This window comes from Azolla caroliniana, unplaced genomic scaffold, assembly GCF_043228905.1.
Source record: "Azolla caroliniana isolate FFs.n. ecotype wild unplaced genomic scaffold, voAzoCaro1.0.p SCAF_18, whole genome shotgun sequence".
NCBI classification, from domain to species: Eukaryota; Viridiplantae; Streptophyta; class Polypodiopsida; order Salviniales; family Salviniaceae; genus Azolla; species Azolla caroliniana.
Window position 1 is genome coordinate 4,484,230 of NW_028230453.1, and position 19,916 is coordinate 4,504,145.

Below are 19,916 nucleotides of genomic sequence, written 5' to 3' on the forward strand. Positions count from 1 at the left end.
CAATTTTGTTCATAACGTTTCGGAGATCACTTGAAAACAATAAATTATTTATTAAATTCCTATACTTATTTATTAGTCCACTCCTCCATTAACTTAATTGGAGGAAGTGTAACATGCATGCATTGAACACCCAGTTCATGTGCGTGTAGATTCAAATTACCGTAATACCCCTATGTAACAACATGAATAGGTAACTAATTTCACCAGGACACCCCCACATCTTATGGACCATATGAAAATAAGTTCTTCATGAATAAACGTACTTAATGAAGTGCTTAACCATCAAAGAAACACCACACAGAGTGGGTTGTCAAACACAACTTCCATATTATTTGTTGCCCATAGGGGTAGGGAGTAACATTATTCGCATTCATACATGTTATTGCAAGACATAATAAATGTATAACTAAACAATCCTAAAAACAATGACCATTGCCATCGAAGCAATCACAACCATATATGAATACTTGCACAATAAATAATCTTATCTTGTCCTTGGTGAGGTTTATGCTCATTATTGGAATGAAGTATGAATAGGTCAAGAGACCACAAAAAAATTCATGGATTAATCTCATCAAAACTTCGCATAATGAAGAGTGTGGAACTTCACATGAAGGTTTTCTTGGGTCACAAGTTAATGACACAATAAATTCCTCCTTTTTTAAATGAACAAACCCGAATACATAAGTTCTACTTATTTTTCAAATGTTACAAGAGGCCCAACCTCAAGCCTAGTCCAAATGATTGAATCAACAGAAGTTGTATTTTTTTTATGCGCAATAACGTGCATGATTTGAAAGAATTGGTCCGGGATCTTCCAAGAAACCAATAAATATCTGAATTTGTACATCCGAAACAAATCAAACGGCGCCGGAGAATGCTTCAAAAGGCTTACAAATTGTTGGTATGGATACATCAAGGCTTTTAACCAGCATTGTGTCTACGGAGTGTATCCAGAAGCAAAGGAGGGGCATAAAGTGGTGTTCCGTTATGCTCCTCGGCATCTTCACAAAAGGAGAGAATTATTGTATCGATGGCCATTTCCACGACTGCAAAGAACAAGGATGCCACAATGTATCCTGTGGCCCAGCAAAACTGCAATAAACAAACAATATATATATATATAAGACATTTGATAGAGTTTAGTTCAAATATACACCTCCATGAATGTAGCCTATCATCAATTTAGTCCAAGTCTCAGTGTCAATCTCCATGTCGATGTCGATGTCAGTTTAACGAGATTATGATGAGAGAAAGAGCGGAAAAAGAACCCAATTGGATGTGGTTCAGTTGGTTGGCCATGTTGCTATTTACCCATGCTCCAGGATTCAAATCCCAAACATTCTACTAATTTATTTAGACGTGACTGCGAAATTATCGGGGGATGAATGCATGAACCTTCAGGTATCTGTCTGACAACTTATTTAGTTTGATACACTGATGTGGCGGTGTAATTTAGGACAACCGAAACAGAACGTTAAGGATTTGTACCCATGGCCTTGTATTGATAGCATTAATAACTTGCAACTAGGTTAAGCCCATTACAATAAAAGAGAAAAGAGAGAGATCGAGATTTACCAAGACAGGAAATAGTGGAGATGATACTTTGCTCTGTCCGGATTTGTACTTGGATGTTTCGAGCATGAGGAATGCAAAGAGTGCTGATGCAAGGCCAACACAAATTTTGCCAAGCACTGCAATAACATTTCCAATCACATTCACTGTTCCTATCGTCAGTAAGTTGTTGAGTATTAGGCTGGTAGCCTTCACCGCAGCTCCACAAAAGCCTTTACCTGTAATTGCAATCTGAAAAACACAAGATTATCTCTATATAGTAAAAGATTAGGAAGGCACAATAGGAAAATGGAAAATAGCCGAACGAAACTCCAACCTTACCACTATATAAGCATTTCTATTGATAAATTTGATGGTCCATTCAACACAACCAACACAACATTGTGTACAACACCAACATGCCGTTATAATGCAACCTCCTGGAGCTGCCTCTAATGCTTTCAGCTTGTTTCGGATACTCTCAAGAATGAACCTGATGGTCTCAATAATTGCAACTACTAAGGATCCCAATGCCATCGACCCAAGGCTATACCTTAACATCCGTTTTCCAGATGAGAGCACAGGAAACAGCGGCATGGACTGCCAATTCACCAAATAGGATTATACTACTGACAAAAACATATATTCTTGGGCAATTAATTGAAATACTGCTCAAGAATATATTAGCATCACATACTCTGAACCAGCATTTCAATTATTTCTTAAGTACCCCCATTGAAAAAACTCAACAAATTGCCAAAATGAAACAAATATTGGAAACAAGGTTCAAATTTCCAGAACTTAATTAATTTGATTACAAAGAAAACAAAAGTGCTTCACATTGGTTATTTATTAACTTTTGAAAATTCTGACTCAATATATATAAGATGAAGATAGTTAATACAATATTATGGAAAGGATATTATGTCATATTGTATCAAAAAGGAATTATATTTCCTAAAGAGGGGTTTTGATCATGAATTTCTCTTTCGAACTTTATCAAAATCTAACTAATTTCATGGCATTTATAGGGCGATTTTGGTGACATTTCAAGAAGTGGTGTTAAGCTAGATTTTCATTATGAGCTAACTTAGAAAATTATCATTTCTTGAGAAAAGGAGCACAAAGATTACTCACAGAAGTGTGTCCTTGAGCCCAGTAATAAGAAGCAACTGCACCTGCAATTGTCGTCAATGAGCATGCTATGATGAATTGTGTTGTCCAGAAGCATCCAACCACATGGTATAAAAGAGCCAAAGCAATGTGCTTGGTAAACTTAAAATCATATCCACAACATCCATCACATTTTAGGGTTTGGGAAGCTAAGTCATATGCACAACAACCACCACTACAATCATTTTTCTTCACGGATCCAGCACTGAATATGTATAAGCCAGTGATGACCCAGTAGATGTAAAATACTGTGAGTATCGCAAGTGGAATCAATGGAAAAACAAGAAGGCTAGGCATAGCAGCGATAGCCTTTGCTGAAACCTATACAACAATACAATACAAAAAAAAAAGCTCTTTTATTTTTTTTCATATTTGAAAGGAAATCTTTGTACTAATTGATTTATGTGTCATCTATGATTCCTGTTGCTGAATATATTGACAGCACATCTCTCTACCTTTATTACAGCAATAGCGACAACTATCCGCTTTATAAGAATGATTGTCGAAATGACAATAATGACAAGAATAACTGTCATGACAACTGCAACTGCTTTCAAGTGATTTTGCTCCTACAAAATATACAAAATAAACCAAGTCAGAATTATGTACAGCAAAAATAATCGAAAGGTCATATGCATGTGCGTGTGTGTGCATGCAATTAAGAACAATAATGGGCATGCTTTTGTGAGAGAAAAAAAGGCATTAACTGCTCATCATGAACTTTTGAACCACTTAGACTCCTATACATGAGAACATTTAGGTTGTGATATATGTAGTTTAAATTGTATCTCCCTTATATCATAATTTCCCCTCATCTTCAAGATATAAGAAAAATAACTCACTTCAAAACATTGATTCAAGTTATGCCACTATTTGTATTTGTTAATGATTTTGATGGGCAGAAAAAATAATGGTAATAATAACTAAAAGTCTGATCTTACCTGGATTTATTTGAGCAATATTAGTGAAAATTTGAGGAATTTGCAGTTACATGAGATAAGTGCATTGCTTTATTGAGGCCACAGTTTATTTTGAAACTGCTTGATTACATTGGTCACAAACAACTTACTTATGAGAAACAACTATATGAAAATGTGCATGTCGCAAGTTCAGGAGAAAATGATCATGCAGTATAAATTATTTACACTTGATGAAGCATCCAAAACATCCGCAACTTGATCACCAACAACAGCAGATACAGCATCATGTCCTATCCATCCAGCTGTCACGGGACAGGGTACAATTTATTTTTGTTTTATTTTACCAGACTTCTATGAGATTCACATGAATGTAACTTTTGGGTTAATAGCTCTCTTTGCCTTTTGAAGACGTTAATATAACATTTTATTTCAGTTCAGTTTTCTATAATAACTCTCTTTGCCTTTTCAAGACATTAATATAACATTCTATTTTCAGTTCAGTTTTCTATCTCTCTTTTCTTATTAGGGCTTCAGAATGTAAGGGTTGAACATATAACTTTCTGATCCCCCAACCCCCTCCCATCAAGATCCAATTTTCCATGTACATACTTCAAGGTAACTCCCATTCACTGTGAACGTACGATGCTAACCTGGCCATAGCCTCTAATATCTAATGTTCACCCATCTTAGCTCTAATAATTGTGTCAACACAGAGGTCATAACCGGAATCATCTTGGAAATCATGCATATGAGAGAACTATCCATCACAAGCCAGCTGCCATCTCCTATGGTGGTCAACCCATAAAGGAATCTTGATGTGATCTTACTATCTCGATGTAATATAATCCATAATTTAGTATGTGGATCCTGAAACTTTATTAGGAGCCGATAATCCTAAGGATGAGCACAAGCTCAAGCATGTATGTTGTCTGATGTGCTCTCATTGGTCATTGGTCTCTTTTTGACAGAAGGGAAAGAGAGATAAATTCAAGATGCCAAATTACCTAGCACTCCATTTCCACAACTTAGTCCCTGCTCACACTGATAAACACATAGCTCCCAAAAAACAAATGGAATTGAGGAGTATATGAAGTTAAATATGGTACTTGCAATTTGTAACTAACTGCTCACTCACTTTCTGTCCCACTTTCTCACTAAGCATCTTTCATCATGTTAGACCACTGGGTAACAAGTAGATATATACTAAAGAATAATTAAAAGCCTTGCAAGAAAAAAGAATTCATGAAAAGAGAAAAAGCATGTACCTTTGATGTAAAAGAATACTGTGATTGCCAAGGCAAAGATATTCAAGAGAATAACAGTAATCCATGTGACAAATCCAACAAAGAATCGAACAATAAGCAGCCACAACATTGACAGAATAAAGGGAGCAATTCCACCACAAACAACCAAAACTGGCCATGCTCTCCCCAAATCAGCTACATATCTCTGAAGATTGCCTTATGGGATTCAATTATTTCATAGGAGAGAGCATTTGAACGAAAAGCTGGTGAAATTTTTATATCACAAAGAATTCACCTTTACAACCATTGCTGGGGCAGAAAACGCTTTCTGAAATGCTTTCACTAATGGATCTCCTTGATTTATTTTTACACCTCCGATGTTTTGCCAGTTTTTCAGTGCTACAGTCGATGCTGATGCAACAAACTGACAACTCCAGAGCACTGATATGACAGGAAAAAGTTAGAAAATTGCACATCCACAATGACACGCAAGAGCTGACATTATTATATGCTGAATATAAGTAGAATGATAATAAGTATACACTACCTTAACATGAATAAACAAACAACGTGTATGATGCATGTATGATCCACACAAAACAAGCAGGAATAGCTTGACAAAAAACAAAATGGATTGTAGATCTCAACACGTATGAGGAACAAGTAAAAGGAAGCTACTCCAGTCTCACATGAATAAAACAATTGCGCATAGTGAATGTCCGTGCACAAAGAAAGCAAGCATAACTAACTACTGTTGTTTTCAAAGTAGATATCAACACCTATGCAATGCTACAAAAAATTAAAAAGTTGTATACTGAATGTCTGAGCACATCATCACCAACAGACAACGCAACTCTTGATTGCAAATCTGCATTATACGAATGCTGCAACTAGAGTTGATGATGTTTAGTACACTCAAGTTTTTCTTTTATTTCCACAGATGCTCCCATGTTTTTGTCATTTCTTCAATTTCCATCCATCAACCCCCTGTCGAGCAGTTGTATGTGCTATTTGAGCAATATTAAGATCGATTCATCCCTTTTTCCCTCTTCTGAGTTGACTAAAGGCATCGAGGTGACGGAATAACAAAAACTTGGGAGTATTTGGGCAAACAAAGAAAATCTCTTGGAAATTTCTGGGTTGTTTCCCCAAAGAGTATTTACTTCAAGATTCCAACTTGAAATTTAAAAAATTAAAACAAGGGTGCATAATATATGTCCAAGGAGCACATAATCAAGAGGAAAGCTAACTCACTGTTAATGCTTTCGAAGACAACTGGGTAGCACGGTCCCTGTAAAAACAACGAGCTATTCTTTTGTGCATCTGACAAAAGGCTGAAATAGTCATAATTTTGAGTTTCCCATTGTTGCATTGTGAGTTGAATAGGACCCTCTGGATAGTCACATACCCATGTGAGAGAACCATTGGAAGGTGTCGGACATCCTTTCAAACATATGCTTCTGGCTTCTATGAGATTAAAAGGGCTTCCATCAAGAGCACTTACATCATAGACTTGATTGGGATTCTGCCAGTATCTCACATCAAGATTTTTCAAATCAGGACTTGCCTTATCGTCCCCGCATAGATTCCCTTTGTAATCTAAACCGTAAACAAGCCTATTTTAAACAAAGTATTAATATATCAAACTCGGTACAATGGTCCAACTTATTTGCAAAACTCATTTCTTAATTATTGCAAACTAATCTTTGTAAGTTAAGGTTCGATTATGTGCTTCACCTTAGTTTCCATGTAATTATCAGGTGTGTGTGCATTGGCCAAGAATATAAGTGGGTGGTTTTAAAAATAAAGGGACTGAACTATTTGAAATTCTAATACATATAAACATAGTTCAAAAAATCTAAAATATATATAAGCATAATTTAGTAATTTCCCCTTGATTGATATCTAATGGATTTGCTTCTTTTTTTTATTTTTACCTGCGTGGGTCACCTTTGTTCCAACCATAGCCTGAGTTGATGATCATACCGATCCAAAAAGCAATGAAAGCGAAGAGGAACGGGAGGTTCCGGCACCGCCTCTTCTTCCCATTGTGATAGTCATTGATGCGAGATGTCATGCGATCATGGGGGGGGGCTTCTACACTTAGCCCCCCAGCAGCACCCTTCTCCTCCTCATCTTTCTTCCCCATCCCCTGTTATTGTTGAATATCTAAAATAAACCTAATTCTCTTATGGATCCTTTTTCCTTCTTCTCATGTAATAACTTGTCAATGTAGATCCTCCTTCCTCCCTTCCTTCTTTGTGTTGTGTGTGTGTTCTTCACCTTCGTCTACATATAAGTACAAGACTCTGTTTAATTTAGCTCATGCTCTGCAACCCAAACAGATACATATTACAGATACAGTCTATACAGATACAGATAAAGTAAATAAGGATTTGAACCCACGACCAGACCAGGCCGGACTAGCTTTATAATTTATTTGATATTATGCCCATTGCCCAATCCAAATCACCTCTATCCATACACACATGCATACGTTACATACATACATACATACATACATACATACATACGTTACATATGTTACATACGTTACACACATACATACATACATACATACATACATACATACATACATACATACATACATACATACGTTACATATGTTACATACATTCATACATACACACACACACGTACTTATGTACATACATACATCATGTCAATGTCTCTACATACATACATACATACATACATACGTTACATATGTTACATACATTCATACATACACACACACACGTACTTATGTACATACATACATCATGTCAATGTCTCGTGGTTTCTGAGCATATCTATGCCCCTCCCCCCATCCTCGACACTCTATTGTCAAGGTTTTTCACACTTCATTTCTGGCTTAATTATGTGTATATGTATGTATGTATGTATGTATGTATGTGTGTATGTATGTATGTATGTATGTATGTATGTATGTATGTATGTATGTATGTATGTATGTATGTATGTATGTATGTATGTAGGTGTGTGTGTGTGTGTGTGTGTGTGTGTGTGTGTGTGTATGTAGGTATGTAGGTACTTGTATAGTTAAACATTGTATCTATGTGTGTGTTTTGTGTTTTGTGTTTTGTTTCTATCTCTCCATGTACATACATGCGTGTTTTTGTGCCTATGCATATATTCATATGTAAGAGGTCCAACACATAGAAACTCTTCTTTTTATAATGCCATCAAGTCCTCAACATTCAAGGGCTTTATACTTTCGAAGCTTCAACGAGGGTGTGGGAGAGCTCATAATTCTACGAGCTCTATGATACGTAAAGAGGCCAGATTTTTATAAGTGGTAGATTTTTTGGTAAGAAAAGTTTGTAAAAATGAAGAAAAAGGGTAAAGATTTGGTTTTAACTTTTAGCTCAGAATGTGTAGATTTATCCACAATATGTAAAGTCTCTTCAATTGTCTTAAAGTGTTCATAAAAATATGGTTCATGTGTATGTTCACGTTCATTTTTTGCATGTATGTAAAGACAAATAATAGGAATCATCTTTTAAGCCTACCCAATATAATTTAATCCATCAAATCCATTAAAAGAACTGACATCCAAGAATATCTTGAAATACATTATCAAACCCAACAAGCTTATCTAATACATCATACAATTATGGGTTACTCATGCTATAAGATAAAATTCCCAACCTCCTCCATTTACTAGTCAACCTCGGGCAAGCAACACATGATTGTGTGACTAACATTTCATTCGAGGAGATATAAGAAAGGACATTGATGTATCCCTCATGTATGTTGTGTGAATATCAATCACTATATCTTCTTAACCAACTAGATGTTCCAACAAACATCGTGGAGTTTAACCTCATGGTGAACAAGAAAGTGTAATAACAAAAAGAGCATATATTATGTGTTACCTTAACTAATGGAGTGCCATAAAATCTAATACCATATTTAATTTTAGCCACATAATGTGCACAACATCATACCATCCATACGGGAACTTTCTTGTCGAATAAAGAACATCCCAATATTGGAAAAAAGCTATTTTCTAATGCATTGGAAAACCTTTTGCCTCAAATATGTCAATTGAGAACCGGGTGACAATATTAATGTTCAATAATCTTTTGTTTCTAGCGAGAAAATACAACTTTTAACTGCTCCTTAGTATCCAATGATTATATAGCTTTTGGTTTTGTGGCAATTCTTGGAGTTGTCTATGTATTGTGTCCCTTGCCAATTACATGGAAATATTCTATCACTTTTATTTCTCAAAGGATTTCTCGGTTCTCGTTGTCAAACCAAATGGTATAATGTTAATATGAACGAGTCAATTACTTGTGCTTTGCTATTAAAGGTTGTTGCTGCAAATTGCTAGCAATGGGTTTGATGATATGCTCATTACAAAATCTATTCATAATTTTTGTTTGAAATCATGTACAATAACCACTTGCTCCTCAATAAAAGGAATGACCACATTGGATTGGTACTTTTTCCACAATACAAAGAGTGAAAGACAATACTAAGAATGAGAGATCTAGAAATATTCCCTAATAAGACATTTGAAATCAAAAGACAGTAAATTTGGATTTGAATTTTTATGACAAACATAGTTTCCAAGGTAGCATGTCTCACTTTCTTGTCTCCCTTGCATCTACTCGAGTTCCTTGTGCTAAAAAGTGTTTGTGTCAATACCAATATATATATATATATATATATATTGAAGTTCACCCATTCTTCTAATTCCATTTACATACCAAGGCTTGTGGAAATAGCATGCCAATGAAAACATGTGAGGCATCATCCAATGACAAATGATGTTGCATTGCATGTCTTTACTCAAGTCACAACTTTTGTACTGGCAATTGTTTACTTTCATCTCCTTCTTTTTTTCCTTGAAAGATTTTCTTCAATAGTATTAAAACATCGAGAAAGTACAAGTAAAAGTTATCTGCCCGTAGGTTTACAACGTAATGTATGTACACCTAAACTTTTACATACAAAAACAGCTTATATAGGGTTGTTGAGGCTTAAACGATACATTAACATGTTGGTTTTATATCAAGAAAAGGTCCATGGAAGATGATAATTCCATTGAGGTCTTTCATCTCCTTTTCTTGATATATTAATGCATATTGATATATCTATATTTATTTATATTTAAATCCACAATATTTATAAGGTGGGCCATAGCTATTTTATCACTATACGTTTGTAAGGGTATAGTTATTATAAAATATATTCGTAATGCAATCAAGCTCACTTATTCATCAAGTTCCGATGTTGCATATTTTGCACTTCTTCGTATGTGCATGTCTGGTGTGTATTTGCATATGCACACTTCCCCTTGCGTTTGTTTTGCTAATATCCTACAACATGTGCAAAAATCTCACTAATAACTTCTAACATACACATACCTCATCACTACAAAGTTATTTATTTTAGAGTCTTATTTTACACATACCTCATCCTTTAATGTGAAGAAATATTGTTATTGAGATATCATAAGCCCAATAAAAGAAGGGCGACTTATATACATTCGAACTTTTTACTCTCAAATAAAGCAAACCTATTCTTATTAAAACTGAAGGATTATTACCGTTCCACTTAAGTCATTATGGAAAAAGCAAACCTATTCTTCCAAATCTTTTTCATTAACTCTTCAAATCATCTCATTGTGATCATTAACACAATGGTAACCTTGAACATGACATGGTGGCCAATTCCCGACAATATAAGAAATATCAAATCCTATTGGAGCTTTGAATCTAAACTCTAACTAGTCTCTATGCATTCATTTAATCCGAGTAACACATCCTTATTTCAATCAAGTATCCTGCCTTTATTTCAATCATTCAAGAAAAACACCCTTAAAGAATGATAAATACCATACTTTTTGGATTAACAATTTATTATATTATGAGGTAAATAAGCCTAAAAAATGAGAAAAATAAAAAAAACAAGTGTTTGAATAACATTCGCATTCTTTTTCCAACGTAGGAAAACGAATGTTATGCTAGACGAACACGAATTTTACATACTATGATTCCAATTAATCGGAGTATGAGAGCTCGAAACTAAACATTCAGATTACTACTACCAATTACATTTGACGATTACAAAAACATTTGTCAAAAGCCATCCATTGGGATGTCAAGACAAACTATTGTTTCTGAGATGTGAATTCTCCTGCGGGTGAATGTCATAGGACTGTGGTCAAGGATTTATGGTTCAGATTTATTGTCAATGTTTAGAAACCTTCACATATGTTACATAATGTGGATGTATGTAATCTTGCCAACAATTAAGATTCTTTCATATTCCCATAAAAGAATTACAATCCAAGTCTATTCTCATTCATAGAGAACCACGGGCGAAACATAGCTTATCATCTATCATCTAGAATGTGAATAAGAGAAGTAAGCTTTGGTACCCATAACGTTAGGAAATTTTGAAGAATGAGTGAGCTTCTCGGCGGAAATGCTTTGCATCTATCCACCTTTTTCATGGTGGATTTGAAGCTATAAGAATACTTTTTCACAATTCTTGCACGCCTCTATCATTTAGAGGGTTTAGGGTTTGGGTTTAGGAGCATTGGGTGTTTCTTTGAAAGAAAAACACTTTTATACATGGGGATGATCAAAATACTTCACAACAGGCTCTCGATCTCTTCAGTAAACGAGTAATCTGATGGAGACAAGCAAAACATTTTGTTAGGAACTCTCTGATAGAAAATCATAGCTAATTCAAATAGCATATAGAATCAAACTTCACTGTTTTACACTAAGTTCATAATGCATTCACCTCAGGTATATCAGTATTTGATTCTTTATCACTATTGCATCCTTCTATCTCCGATGCCTTCCTTTTATTTGAAATGGACTGAAATAAATCTGCCAGACATTTGAACTAATGGTTACAAAGGAATGAGGTTGTATTGAATATTTTTCTCTCTAATGATTGAGATCTCAGACAGTACCTTTTTTGCAGCTTGAGACTTTCTTCTCTCTCTCCAATCCGACAAGATCAAAGCAAAGATCTAACATTGATGCAGATACCTGCAAATAAAAAAGCTGTGGTCTGTGAGAGAATAATTACATAGCAATCTGCAAATAAGAGGATTACATTCTTAAAGCTCACCGAAGAAAATTCTGATTCTGATGTGCCACAAAATTCAATCAGCCGAAGTTTATCTACTTTTAGCTGCAAGATGTAGAAGCATATCAAGACATGACCAAGTCGGACGGTTACAGCATAATATAAAGCTTGCAGCAATACACACGTTACAACTCAGATTATGTATGATTAATTTTCAATATAAATAAAGCTTCCATCTTGCAAATGCTATATCTGCTAGATGACTGAATTCTAGATTACAGGTCAACCCTTAAGAGATTATACATGCTTAACGGAATAATATATATATATATATATATATATATATATATATGAAAGCCACATTTACACACTAATTACATCTGATCACACTTTTGCGTATATTACATTAGATCAAAGACTGCGTGATATCAAAAGGCCTCGTCTTGCAATGATTCTAAACGTGTGGCAACAGATCTGAATCTTTCATACCTTGTTTCTTTTGGCACACAGATAGAATGCAACTGCAGTAAACACAGGACGGCTAAAATCCGCACTATCTTTCCGGGTCTCTGGCAAAGAAGCTACAAATCTCTGTCTGTACCTGCAAGTGTACCTCGGTAAATATCCTTTTCACGAAACAGAAAGCTTTCACATCCAAAAATAAAGGACTTATTTTATTCACTCACTGTGCCAAAGCTTTCATCACAGAAGTAACCAGCCTCACACAGCCGAACTGAATAGCCAACTCGCGAACATCCACTTTTAACCTGTGAACATACAGATAGCATGACCACTCTGTGAGCTTATCGATTCAAATTTCAACCTGTTAGGAATTTCTTTCCAAGTTCTGATCTTAATATGTTCATTGCTCTATAGAAAATTTGAATAGCTGACTCATGTACATCTACTTCTAAACTGTGGATATAACAGAAAGTACAAAGAAAGTCTTATTACCATTTCTTTAATACACGTCATATGCATTTATCTTTGGTTCCAGAATGTAATAATGTAATCTTCCGATGTAGCTGACTTTTTCAAAGCATATCATTAATTTTTATACATTCAACTTAACTACTTGATATATTCATGGCATTATCGTTTTTTTAAACTTGTTAGGAGACTGAAAGCTTTCTAATTAAACTACGGGGTTTTACTAAATTTAGATGAAAGTATAAAAGCAAAACGCCAACTCTTACTCAAAACTCTTCAAACAGAGTGAAATAAAACGCTAATCGTACATCGGGTGAGATCAAACAAGCAAGAAATAATAATAAACAATTTTTTGCGTGATCTTTCTCAAAACAAAGAAAAAAGATGACGTATCAAACGTTACGAAAGCTTTGAAATACGATTTAAGTTTCATTTCAAGACCTTGTTGAGAATGGGGACGATATGGCATACCTTACGCCGAGGGCATTCTGAAGATGCGTCAAGGACCGGATGTATGCTTTTTCTGACAGTCCAGCTATACGGATTGCCTGACGCCGATCGAATTCTATCTTCAATCTGAAGCGGAGGAAGAAGATAAGAATAAAACATTTTCGTTAGTCAGGTCAAAACCTAACAGAAAAAACTACTTGTCAAAGCTCAGATTTAGTTCTAGGGGAGATTATACTTACTGTGAGCAAGCGAGCTCCACGCAGAGAACAGATTTACATACCTCCCCCTGTTTATAGAGATTCAAGCTGGATTCAGATCTTTGAAAACCAGATTGAACGAAGATGCATGGAGAAAGATTGAAGAAAATTCAATCAAAAAAGAACCTATTGCAGAAAAATAGAATAAGAAAGAAAATGGTGGAGAGCAAAGAAGAAAGAAGTGGAGTGGGAGGAGAGAGAGAGAGAGACGAGAAAGATTCTCCTGATAAAGGAAACAAGAACTGTAGACGAATCAGATCAATTTCTGAAAGATGAGAAAAGAGGAAATGTAGAGCATGGTCGGATTCTTTGAAAGATAGAAAAGAAGATGTTCGAGAAGAAGAAAGAAAGAAAGCTTAACAATGTGAAGAAAACGCAGATAAAGACTGATAAGTCTTAAGTCTTACCACGCCGAATGAAGAGGAGTTGAACCTCACTTTGCTGAGGCGTTGGAGCTCCATGGCTTTGCGAAGCACGGCAGGGAAGGCAGATAACCCGAGCTTGGAGACGAGGCTGCTCAGATCCATGGCGAGAGAGAGAAACAGACGGACGGACGGACGAACAGACAGAGAGAGAGAGAGAGAGAGAGAGAGAGAGAGAGAGAGAGAGAACCAAACCAGATTCAGACAATAGAGAGGCCTGAGATTTGAATCGGAAATTCAGAAGGTGCCGTTTCCCGCCAATTTGTTTTGGCGATTTCCCTCCAAAACCCGGCGGAGCGCGAACAGATTTTTTGGAGCCGGTTGCTTCCCGCGCATTCAAATCCGTTTTTTTGCGTTCTCATTCCCGAGAGGTGAGGTCACTCACACTCATTCTAAGGCTGCGATGGGGCCCATACGTTGACCTTCCCCGTCCATGCCCTTGACTTTACCTTCCCAACACCATGCACTTGACTAGACCTTCCCAATCCATGCACTTGACTTGACCTTCCCAATCCATGCACTTGACTTGACCTTCCCAATCCATGCACTTGACTTGACCATTCCCAATCCATGCGCTTGACTTGACCCTCTAAGTCCATGTACTTGTCTTGACCTTCCCAAATCATGCACTTGACTTGACCTTCCCAAATCGTGCACTTGACTCTACCTTCCCTATCTAGTGTCCATGCACTTTTGGACTCACCTGCAGTGTGAAATGCCCCTGTTTTCTAAATCCATGTCTACTCCTAGTGTTTCTTAGGCCGAGGCCGGGTGGGCAACGTGGGGCAAAGCACCTGTCTGTTTGTTTATTTCTGGTCCTCTGGAGGGTGCTAAAGCAACAGTGAATATTGATCCGCCCTATCCGTGTTAAAGCCTGATTTCTAGGGCGAGGACAATTTCATGCAAATTTAGCAAACCATCCAAGGACATTAATGTGTGCATGCTGTGGACATTCTGCTTGGCCAACCTTTTGAGTCTACGTCCGACTTGAACCTCGTCGAAACCGACCTTTCCCAATTTATCACTTGCATGTGTGGACGAAAATGATTTCATTGTGAAATAAAACTAGGTTTCATCCATGGACTTTCCTAATCTATGATAATAATAAAATGGGAGGTGTTGTTGTAAAGGTGGTTGAACATTGTTAGGTTGAATACCCGCAGACACCTCAAGGTTCTAGTCTGAATGGTTTCCAAGTCAATGGCATGAATTTGAGGTGGTTGATCTTTAGTGATGTTTGACCCCCGACAAATTTGGTCAAGTTCTTCTTTGGAAAAAGGAAGTGTTGGATTGGTGTAGATGTAAGTTCCAAACAAGGTTTCATAGATGCCATATTATCACATGCATTTCCTGTTGAAGTAAATATTTAATATTTTCTCTAGTTGCTCCCTTTGCAAAGAAGCAAGCACGAGTCATATTTTTCTCCCTATAGATGCATCACGATGGCTTTCCATCATGGTGCATTGACTACAAACCCTCAAGTGTCATGCAACACATTATCACAAATGAGTTGTGAAGGAGCCCATAACCCAACTAATGGATAGAGTCAATGCATGACTCTAGCCATTGACATTGTTCCAAAAGTCTCTTCATTCAGGGAAGACACCATGTTTAACCTCCAAGCTAAACAACACTTCAATCAATTATATAGTTAGTTGATTATCAACTTTTATGAAGAAGTAGGGAACAATGCATTCATCAACTTAAAGGATATGTTTGTGTTCTCACCAAAAGTTACATCTTATTATTGTGTTCTTCTTGAAAATCAACTAGTAGTCAATATATGGGAACATATCCCCATCTACCCTGATGTTGGCGAGATGGGCAAGAGTGCGTAAAAAATGCTCTTGAGCTACTAACAAGTAGGGTAACTGCTAAAGCAATCTCTATTCCTACTCTACAATTAATCACTTACACAATATCAAGTGGATATTCAACTCATCTGAGACTTAATTACCACAACCTGAGCACTTGATAGGAAGCACCAAGTCAGGAATCGCCAACAAAACTTAGCTTCCATTATTTCACATTTAAGATATTTACAAGGTTGAAATTATCACAGTGATTAGACATATACTTGCGATTGCATAATGTAAAGAGAGAGAGAGAGAGAGAGAGAAAGACTTGAGCTTTAGATCCGAGAAATATAATGAATAGGAACCATTACAACAAGGTTTAATATCTTACCTTTATAGTTTTTTCTTATTTAACTATATTACAAATGATCTCTTTCACAATTAGAAAGGCATAAAGATTTATGGATATTATTCTTATACCCCATTACAATGTTTGGCTCTCTATCTCTATATTGCCCTAATTGTATAAGGAGTTTTCAATATATCCTTAGACCAGAACGTCATAGATGATGATCAAGGGTACTTTGTGCTAGTGACAAGGTCTAAGACTACGGGGATGACTCCCAACAAAGCCAAGGGTACTCCCTATGGTCATAAAATTATCACAAGAGCAACCCAAGGAACTAATAATGTCTTGCCATACACCACATTATCATCAATCGCAAAGAAGGCATAAGCAACCTTTGGTGAGATTTTTCCCAATGTTGGTCATTTTACAAGTTGTAACAATAAACACTTTCAAGTAAATGTATTATATGCCTTCAATAACTTTAAAGGGGTCGAGAAACAAATTATTACAATGTGATGTTTATATTAAGCTATCTTGCAATTAGTGTTGAAATGATCTGTGAATAGGTACTCGATGCAAGTAACAAAGCTTTAACATTATACATGCAAATGAAGTGGTCAATATGGTCGTCCCTCCCCAACATTCTCTATAAATGAGGGGGAGTCAACACTGCATACAATAGTTGAGTGATTAGAAGAGTATTGATTCTTTAATCGTTCTTATCCAACCTATAATGAGAATAGAGACTTGTAACCACCATTCATGGAGATGTGCTCATGATCAATTGTGTTGTCTCCGAATGTCAACAGATCATTACTATTAATCCCTTTTGATGTATGTTTTGTGTTGACTTCATTTCATCTCATGCATGGAACTTTGCATGTAAACCACTTATCTACATCGATGAAGTTAAATTCACAAATGTGCATCTACATCCCACAAACTACCCATTGTCTACTAGCTACCCTCGCTACGATGTCTAAACCTCGTTCATTTAACATTGAGCATTGGTGACCACAACACTAGACAAAAAGCACCACATTTCAATATGCTTCCCCAAATAACCTACTTGTTACCATTGCGCTATCAATGACCATGAACCTCAAGAAAGGCAAGTGTTGTAGGGAGGTGAAGCCATACCCCCTTTATGGGTAGGGCAACAAAAAAAGTGAACACGAAAGATAGCGATAACCTATTATTTCTATTGCAAGGCATTAATCATTTTATAAGCTTTCAACATAAGGTCGTAATCCAATCACAATTACATGAAAACTCTAAAGTGGTGCATTTACCACAAAGCCCTAGAGTGACACATTCATTACTACGTCGGGGAACAAACGGAAACTTAGTTACAAATGCCTAATCCACTGGACCACTCATATGACAAATAACATTGGCGCCCTCGTGAGACAACCTCTTTGAGCCACACAATCCACAACTCCCTTTATTCAAAGCAAAGTGCCTTTATCCATATATATGAATATATATTAATCTTTAGTTTCTCACTCTTGGTTTGCTAGACTTGTTTGTCATCCTCACCAACATTCTTCCCCTCATGTTCATTCTCCATCATGTCCATGATCTCTTAGTTAAACTATTGACTCTCATGTCAAATCTCGACACATGGCCATCCATCCAAATATATTTTCACATAGCCCATCTACCACATTTAGTTGGACATTAACTCTCACTATTATTGACTCATCTTGATGATCACTCATCTTAGATCGGCCCAACACCTAGCAATCATCGATTACCCATATGGTTATCTATCAATATGGCAATCACTTAGGAGTTGACTAATGATCAGTTGCCATTACATTTAGCCACACTCTTCTTTGGGTAACTTTTCTTGCTCATTCTTCAACCACTCGACCATCCCATTTCTTGTTTGTTAATTTCCTAATTGGTGTGCATGTATTCATTGGTAGTAACATCCCATTGATGATGGTGGCCGCATGACAATCACAACTCAATGGCAAATACTTAATCGGTGATATTAGGATATTCACAATGGTATTGCATAGCTATGACCTTGACTATTGGCAAATCCCAGTTATTATGGTTTGCATTGTTAAAGTACAAGACATTGGCATTATTGTTGAGGTTAAGGTTTCTTCTAATGCCAAGAGTGTGTTGTCCATTGTCTATTGGATGAAGCCAAATAATGGGATGTGCTACTTGAGTGAATGCTCAACATTCTAATGGAGAGTCGTGTACTTGAAAGGGACACCAAGTATGCATTGTATGTCTCTTAACTAGAGCACTTGATCATGGCGAAGTCGTTACTAACATAGGTATTTGGCTTGCTAGACGGTACATGGCATGTTCCCTAACATCATCATTTATCCTTGTATTTGTTTTATGAGCAAGGTACCGTAACATCCACATTACCAATTTGATCAACCTATATTAAATTTGGTTGAAATTGGAGGCTCCTTGTTTTAGGTGCATCTAGTATCGTAGACAATAACTTGATTCGTTCAATTATGGTTCAAACTTGTTGATGTGATGCTCCTTTGTTCAAACTATGTCATGGTTCTCAAATGGTTCAAATATTATGATATGGGAATGAGCAAAGTCATATTTCACCCCTCAATTTGTAGGCTTTATCTGTTTGCTTCTGTAATTAAAAACACATTAAACTATAACTCATTTATATTTTTGTCCTTTTAGACTTTCATACATTTGGAGGAAGAATATCAAATACAATGAAACATTAAGATCATATACAATTTCTCAACTGATTCCTCGTCTTTCCTCAACTCATGTCACACACGTGCCTTCACACCCAACTAATATAGTTATTTATCATGAGTTGTGGACTTAGTTCTACCATTTGTACGAAGACATGACATTTTAAGTTGAGTATGTGGATTTTGTTGACTTTGCAAGCATGCCATCCTCACAAAGGATCCAATATAATTTTTTGAGGTATGGACTTTGTAGGTGACACCTAACTCTTATTGTAGTGTGTTGTTCCACACCATGGGTAAATGGAACCTAACCCTCACTCCCTAATCCCTTGCTTTCTGTGCTTTGGCCAAAAAATCGTTAGCAAACTACCAATGGATGCATGGGATCCTAATGAATTCACAATATAGTATCAAGATGCCTCTAACAAATATGGGACATTGATGGATTATGAGCAAGGGTAGGAGAAAAAACTACTATGGTGTATAAAGATTGTGCGACATCCCATGGGCAAATACAACTGTAATGATATTGTCCAAGTTTTCTATGTCGACAAAAACAATATAATTAAGCATGGAAGTTGTCGAGATCAATAAGGAAGTTGTCTCATACAACACCATATCATCTACTTAGTTCCAAATGCTAAACTCATTATCATCATAACAATCGATTCCACCTAATCAACAAACCACCGAGACATTTTTGTCAACTCATCATGGTAGAAAATCTCATTTTTTGGATTCAAGGAGATTAATGTCAAGGATTAGTTCATCTGCTCGTGAATTAAGAGATTAATTTATACTTCCATGCAATAGCAATGGATTTTGTTTAGGAAACATGTCAAGAAACTATAACATGTTGATAATCTTGGCCTCGCTGCAAGAGTTAAGATTGAATCAACTCGAATAGGAAAACTCTATAAAAAAACAAGTCAATTTGCAAGAATAATATACATATGGCTTGGGTTGTTGGGTGAACCTTTATATGCCATCCCACTCAATTAAAAAGGAAAGTAAATTCAAGAAGGGCTAGAAAATAATTGGTTGC

The 19,916-nt window shown here is 36.2% G+C and overlaps 2 protein-coding genes across 4 annotated transcripts; both read right to left on the reverse strand.

Moving 5' to 3' along the window:
• Window positions 1–638: 638 nt before the first annotated feature.
• On the reverse strand, window positions 639–7,170 carry LOC147852166 (Plasma-membrane choline transporter family protein). Of its 2 annotated transcripts, none has more exons than XM_087334064.1 (10): window positions 6,829–7,170; window positions 6,146–6,507; window positions 5,187–5,332; window positions 4,913–5,096; window positions 3,873–3,949; window positions 3,183–3,296; window positions 2,692–3,048; window positions 1,897–2,154; window positions 1,579–1,806; window positions 639–1,095 (listed from the first exon to the last, which is right to left on the reverse strand). In XM_087334064.1, the coding sequence occupies exons 1-10, from the start codon at window positions 7,038–7,040 to the stop codon at window positions 925–927; spliced, it is 2,109 nt and encodes a 702-aa protein (XP_087190190.1). In that variant the 5' UTR covers window positions 7,041–7,170; the 3' UTR covers window positions 639–924. The 2 variants fall into 2 exon arrangements, with proteins under 2 accessions (XP_087190190.1, XP_087190191.1); XM_087334065.1 differs by having other exon boundaries at window positions 6,146–6,490; window positions 6,829–7,005.
• Window positions 7,171–11,167: 3,997 nt separating this feature from the next.
• Window positions 11,168–14,267, reverse strand: LOC147852167 (origin of replication complex subunit 6-like). 2 transcript variants are annotated; one of them, XM_087334166.1, is made up of 9 exons: window positions 14,016–14,267; window positions 13,591–13,637; window positions 13,373–13,477; window positions 12,658–12,738; window positions 12,461–12,572; window positions 12,014–12,076; window positions 11,853–11,931; window positions 11,662–11,766; window positions 11,168–11,547 (listed from the first exon to the last, which is right to left on the reverse strand). In XM_087334166.1, exons 1-8 carry the CDS (start codon window positions 14,133–14,135, stop codon window positions 11,663–11,665), a joined length of 711 nt encoding a protein of 236 aa, XP_087190292.1. In that variant the 5' UTR covers window positions 14,136–14,267; the 3' UTR covers window positions 11,168–11,547; window position 11,662. The 2 variants fall into 2 exon arrangements, with proteins under 2 accessions (XP_087190292.1, XP_087190291.1); XM_087334165.1 differs by having other exon boundaries at window positions 11,168–11,560; window positions 11,678–11,766; window positions 14,016–14,195.
• Window positions 14,268–19,916: the final 5,649 nt, after the last annotated feature.